At 43.4% G+C, this 5,559-nt stretch overlaps 3 protein-coding genes across 4 annotated transcripts in view; 1 reads left to right on the top strand and 2 right to left on the bottom strand.

The window, feature by feature from the left end:
- Positions 1-810, bottom strand: part of txnl4b (thioredoxin-like 4B) — a 2,681-nt gene extending 1,871 nt beyond the window's left edge. Inside the window, exons 1-2 of the mRNA XM_032534266.1 lie at positions 565-810; positions 314-465 (exon numbers count right to left, since the gene is read on the bottom strand). Of these exons, the coding sequence (XP_032390157.1) occupies positions 314-465; positions 565-750 (338 nt within the window). The 5' untranslated portion in view covers positions 751-810. The remainder of the gene's footprint in view (positions 1-313; positions 466-564) is intronic.
- Positions 811-894: 84 nt separating this feature from the next.
- trmt10c (tRNA methyltransferase 10C, mitochondrial RNase P subunit) lies at positions 895-2,839 on the top strand. The gene has a single exon (XM_032533118.1). It carries the CDS (start codon positions 1,238-1,240, stop codon positions 2,807-2,809), a length of 1,572 nt encoding a protein of 523 aa, XP_032389009.1. The 5' UTR covers positions 895-1,237; the 3' UTR covers positions 2,810-2,839.
- Positions 2,840-3,281: 442 nt separating this feature from the next.
- Positions 3,282-5,559, bottom strand: part of blzf1 (basic leucine zipper nuclear factor 1) — a 5,497-nt gene continuing 3,219 nt past the window's right edge. For both annotated transcript variants that reach the window (XM_032533249.1, XM_032533330.1), the window contains 2 exons: positions 4,338-4,557; positions 3,282-4,239 (listed from right to left, as the gene is read on the bottom strand). In XM_032533249.1, the coding sequence (XP_032389140.1) occupies positions 4,054-4,239; positions 4,338-4,557 (406 nt within the window). In that variant the 3' untranslated portion in view covers positions 3,282-4,053. The remainder of the gene's footprint in view (positions 4,240-4,337; positions 4,558-5,559) is intronic.

Here is a 5,559-nt window from a genome sequence, read left to right as displayed (position 1 = left end):
AAAAGGTTTCAGCTTATATAAATTGAATATGTTCAACTATTGTTTGGGCAAAACAATACATTTGGAGATGCCAACACGCTCGGCGAATTATGATCATTTGTCTCCATGCTCTGACATTTTGTTGACCAATACTAATTTGAGAACATAATTGGATTAGTAAAAACGTCAGTTACAGTTATAGACTGTTAAAATGAATACTACTTACAGTCTATGGTTTCAGTCCTATTTTTGATACATTTTGACGTAGAGAATAGAACATAACGTTATATTACTTATCATACAATTACAACCTCAGCAACCTCCGTCCACTCACCCATAATCCACTTTCATGTGCTGTCCGTTGAAAAAGAAAACAGTGGAGGGGATGTAACTGATGTCAAAGTATCTTGTGTAGACGGGAGCTTTATCCACATCAACAATGTAGATGGACGCCATGTTGCTTAGGCCATGTGCCGTTTTTGACAGCTAAAACGAACAGAAATCACAAATTAGCAAAAGCACTATTAGTCGTGACACTTCCAGGCGTTAGATGACTTATTTGCATTGGCTAATGACCCTGCTTACAATCTCATCGAGCTGGAGACAAATCGAGTCTTCGTCTCTCCCAAACCTTAAAACTACGACTTTCTCTGCTACGCATTTGATAACTTCATCTATGTCTTTTTTGCAAGTTAATTTAGGCAAAAACAAGCTCATTTTCGGGGCTAGAAAGCGTTCCCTAGTTGTGCTAACAGGAGGAAATGACGTCATTATTGCTGTACGACACTGAGAAAAAGCCGCCTGGAAAGTACACCATATTGACGTGAGTGTAAAAATGGTTGTTATAATTATAGACCCGTCATAGAGAATTTAAGCTACAGTAAAAGTGTACTCTTTGAATTATCGTGTTATGGTCAGCGAGATAAACATTTAAGACCAGACAAGCTGCGTCATGCCCTATTTCTATATACATGCTATGTAGTTGCATTTCACTACGACACATTACAGTGTGACACCGTTTTAACACGTGACCTTCTTTCTCCTACCATTTGACAACCACGAACGCCGCGACAAGCAGAAAAAACTTTGGGACATTTTCGGTCACAATATGCAGATGGTACTTTGTTGCAACATTTTCATGACGGTGGACAACGGAGAGAAGCGAGTTGACGATCATTTTTGTTCCGTATAAATTTAAGTCATAGTGACAGACTTGTGGTACTTTGGAAACAGCTGCAGTTTAATATATTTTATCGCGATGTTACGGCTCTTCACTAACCAGGGTTTTTATGAACTCTATAAATGCAGTCATTTTGTGGCATCCTGTGTTACCAGGAGGCAAGTCATCAAGTCATGTCAAGTCAGTGTTCTCCCAGTCAGCGCCGGGCATCACGTCCCTGCTCGCCTCTTCAATACTGGGATCCCAGTGTGGAACGACGCCCTCCAGCCAAAAAGAGATTCATCTGAGGAAATGCATACACTAGATCTGGACAAATGGAAATATGTAATGAGAGCCCAAGCAGCCTCAGAAGAGAAACAACAAGTCAACGATATAGAGGAAGCAAGTGATGAAGATGAAAACCTCAAAGATCCAGGCGGTGATGTAAAGGACAGTTCTTCACTGGAGGCCACTCGGGATCTGGTTGCAATGTGGCGGCAAGCTGGGAAGCTCGTACCTCAAGAGATGACTGAAGAAGAGGTTCAGACGCTGGCAGGGCTCACCACCAAGTCCTCCAGGAAGAAGTATCTGAAGTACCTGGCCATCAAGGAGGGCCACAAAAGGGCCCGTAAGGAGAAGCAGCAGCAGAAGAAGACAGAGAGGGAAGCCTCAATGGAGGCGAGAAGAGGACGAGACAGTGATGCAGAGCAAGAGAGAGGACCTGAACTTAAAAACACATTGTTCCTCCAGTTCTGGGGCCGCACTCTGGACAAGCTCCTGGCCTGGAGGAGCGCCCAGGCCATGCTGTTCGATCAGCCTCTGGTGTTCGACATGAGCTATGAGTCCAACATGGCCAGGCGGGAGCTGGAGAACACGGTGTCCCAGCTGATGGAGGTTGAAGGGTGGAATCGGCGTGCCGCTGAGCCCTACCACCTCCACTTTTGCAACCTGCAGCGAGATGGGGCCTACCAGAACGAGCTGCTCAAACGATATGGTGCAGAAGCCTGGGACCGCCTGCTCATCTCCTGCTCTGACCAACAGCATGTGGATTTGTTCCCCCGTGAACAGCTCGTATACCTCACTGCGGATTCCCCCAATGTCCTCCGCAAATATGACCACTCCAAGGTCTACATCATTGGAGCTTTAGTGGATAGGTCCATCCAGTCAGGCTTGTCAATGGCCAATGCCAAGCGTCTGAATCTGGCCACAGCCCGTTTGCCTCTGGATGAGTTCCTTCACTGGGAGATTGGAGCCAAAAATCTGACTCTCGACCAGATGATCCGCATCATGCTCACTTTCAAGGAGACGGGGAAATGGGAGGAGGCGTTTAAGTTTGTGCCCAAGAGGAAGTATGATGGCTTCCACCACCAACACACACAGAAAGAGATTACCAAAAAAGTCAGGGGAGTCACAAATCCCGGACCAAGCCAGGATGGTGAAAGGTCATTAAGATCTGGAGAAAGAAATAGTGAGAGGACATTTAAAAATCAGGGCCAAAGTCTTTACAGGTCCCATAAAGAGTCCGGGTTCAGTAGTAGAGACAGAATGGCTGCACTGCCCAGTGACCGAGAAAACAAACCAGCGGCAACCAGAGTACGGACATCATTTAAGAGCAACATGGAGGGAAGAAAAGGTCCAGGCAAAGGCAAGATGTGGTGGGGTGATGATTGAAGTCAACATTTTGGGACTTGGGATAAAAAAGGAAATGTCTGTTTATAAGCGCTGTCTGAGATAATGTGGAAAACTGAGACGAGTTGTGAATAAAGTGTTGTAATGGTAGTCACTGGTGCTTACGGACTGCTTTTGTCTTCTAGTTCCAATGCAGGGTTATAAACAAAATAAGAACAAGACATTTAAAGAAACTACTTTGGTCTTTATTTTGGTCTGACATGGATGAAAAAAGATGTATAAATATTTATGGTGTGCTTTCACTGTAATGTTTACTGTCACCGTTAATGCAAACTTTACCAAACAGATGATGTGGTAAACTAAAATTATACAGCTTGGTTTTATAAAATTGCAATACATTAGTTGTCATTTCATAGTAGTGTAATCTAAGGCAAAAAAACTAATTTTTAAATGAATTACAAAAACATCATCCAAAAGGAATGACAAAAAATTTGTAATTTCAAATGTTATTGGATTTTTTTTTTTAACTGTTGCTTTACATTTTTCTTTCCAACACCATACAAGTGTGTACAATAGTAATCTATTGTAGTACCATCAATCACTCCCAAAATAATCCACGCCTTTGCAGCATGCATTGTACAAAATATATTAATTCAATACAATAGCACCATCATACTGAGAAATTGGGACACCCCTGCAGTATAGAGGCATCATCGCTCATACAGGTACAGAGCATGTGGGACTGTACACTTAGCTCAATGTTAACATATCAATAAAGCCTGTTTGCTCGATTGTTTGCACATTGACTTATTATACAGTAGGATTATGTAATTAACAATTTATACACAAGCCTTATATTCAAGTTTGAATAAGCAGACACTGTCTGTTCACCACATAATACTGACTCATCTTGACCTCACAATAAATACATTTACCATAGTTTAAACCCGACTAGAATGGCTCTAATATGCATTGTTTTCATCATGATCCCTGAACAAACTTTTTTTTTAGGTTAAAGCGAGCAAAATGAACAGCAGGTTGATCAAGTTTAAAAACATCTGAAATTGTGGAAATCCAAAGACCAGAGATGCAATGCACTAAAGTGGGTAGCTGATAGAAAAGAAACATTTGCTGGAGAAGCAAACTTTTGGTGTGGAGTGAAGGAGTAGAAGTTGACACAACAGCAATATCCCCCAGAGTACACTCCTCTTCAGATCTCAGTCATTCGTAAGAAGCTGTGATGCTGCATTGGTGCCAAAGGGGGACGTTTTGCTGATCCTCCACCCCTACAGCACCAGGATGTCTCCAGTGCAGCGCTCGCAGCAGTTAAAAGTAATGTTCTCATAACGGGTATATGGGTGAAACCTGCCGATGCTCTTCTTAATGCTGAGACAGTTTGAGGGGGTGGAGTCCCTGAGCGGAGGGTCTGCTGTGTTTTCTGAACAGGAAATTGGATCTAAATTCTTCAGCACCTAAGATAAAAAAAACAGAAAACATTTGTGAAGCTCTGGGTGTTAATGACAAATGTTACGATAACGGTCAGATTTGTACACCGATACGAAGTTCGTACCTTCTCGGCCATCTTCTCGGCCGGAGTGCTGCAGAGCTGCTCCGCCGTAGCACTGCTGCTCTTCACCACGCTGCTGGTGTTACCCAGCAGGTGGGAGTTGATGGCGTCTGCTAGCTTGTGATTGGCTGCCGCCAGCTCTCCTGTGCTGAGGGGCTGTGCACTCGGGTAGTACGTCTGCGGTCTACCCCACTGCAGGGACACCAGGAGCTGCTCCAGAGATCTGAAGACAGAAAGGTGAGCAACGTCAGCACATCATCATCATCTGTGCTAACAAAATGTTGCAAAGGTGCACAAACTCTTGAATGGCCTTTGCCCCTTTAATTCTATGTGACTGACAGCCAGCGACCACTGGCGCACACACTTTAGTGTCAGGGGCTCAGCTGTGAACCCGGAACCTTATGTGTTCAACATTTCTGTTATGTTTGACTTGGCTAAGACTTGGCTAAGTCAAACATAGAGGGGACGCTCATCCAGCCATCTCTGAATGCTGTGCATTGGAGCTCATCTATTGTTGAGCAGTGTGAGACCTTCTCCCGGTAGGATCCTCGTTGCTGCGGAGATTCGTTGACAGTTCCTTCAAAAAGCAGTTCCTTTCCATTTATTTGCCATGAATGGTTGATTTCTTAACATAGGCTAAAGTGAAGGCTCTAAGTGAACTATAATGTACTGTATTAAGATGCAAAACAAAGAGTTGTCTTCATTTCTAATATTAAGTGCAACTTTGTGCAATTTTTCCAATAATGTCCTCTTAATTCGGTAAAATGCAATTTTTACACGTCACAAGTGTTCATTTATTAATTCATTCCTGCTCTTATTAGTTATCAAATCATTCCATTATACCTTCTGATATAAATTATTTTCTTCTCTCTTGCTCTCTATCACCCTCCTTTGGAACAGCCCTTTTCAACAAATGCACCAGACAGTGGACACCTAGAATAGAGTGCGTACTTTTAAGGAAATGCCAAAAGTGGACTTACAACTTTATTTATAATTAATAATACACTTTGAACTTAACCAAGTTCCACATCTGTAGGATTTTAAGTTAAGTGCAGATAGTGAGGACAGGGGGGAGAGAGGGTGGGGGTGACACGCAGCAAAGGGCCGCACGCCGGATGCAAACCCGGGCCAATGCCAAATACTCAGCCTACATGGGACACACACTCTACATCCTGCTACGCTCTGCTGTGCCTTGGAATGCCGTGCAGTGCCCTGCTATGTCATG

The sequence above is a fragment of the Etheostoma spectabile genome, chromosome 1 (assembly GCF_008692095.1).
Source record: "Etheostoma spectabile isolate EspeVRDwgs_2016 chromosome 1, UIUC_Espe_1.0, whole genome shotgun sequence".
NCBI classification, from domain to species: Eukaryota; Metazoa; Chordata; class Actinopteri; order Perciformes; family Percidae; genus Etheostoma; species Etheostoma spectabile.
Note: the sequence above shows the minus strand (reverse complement) of the source record. Positions and strands in the feature narration are given on the sequence as shown.

Coding starts and splice junctions, on each gene's coding strand:
- trmt10c (XM_032533118.1), top strand. CDS start 1,238: ATGTTACGGCTCTTCACTAACCAGGGTTTTTATGAACTCTATAAATGC.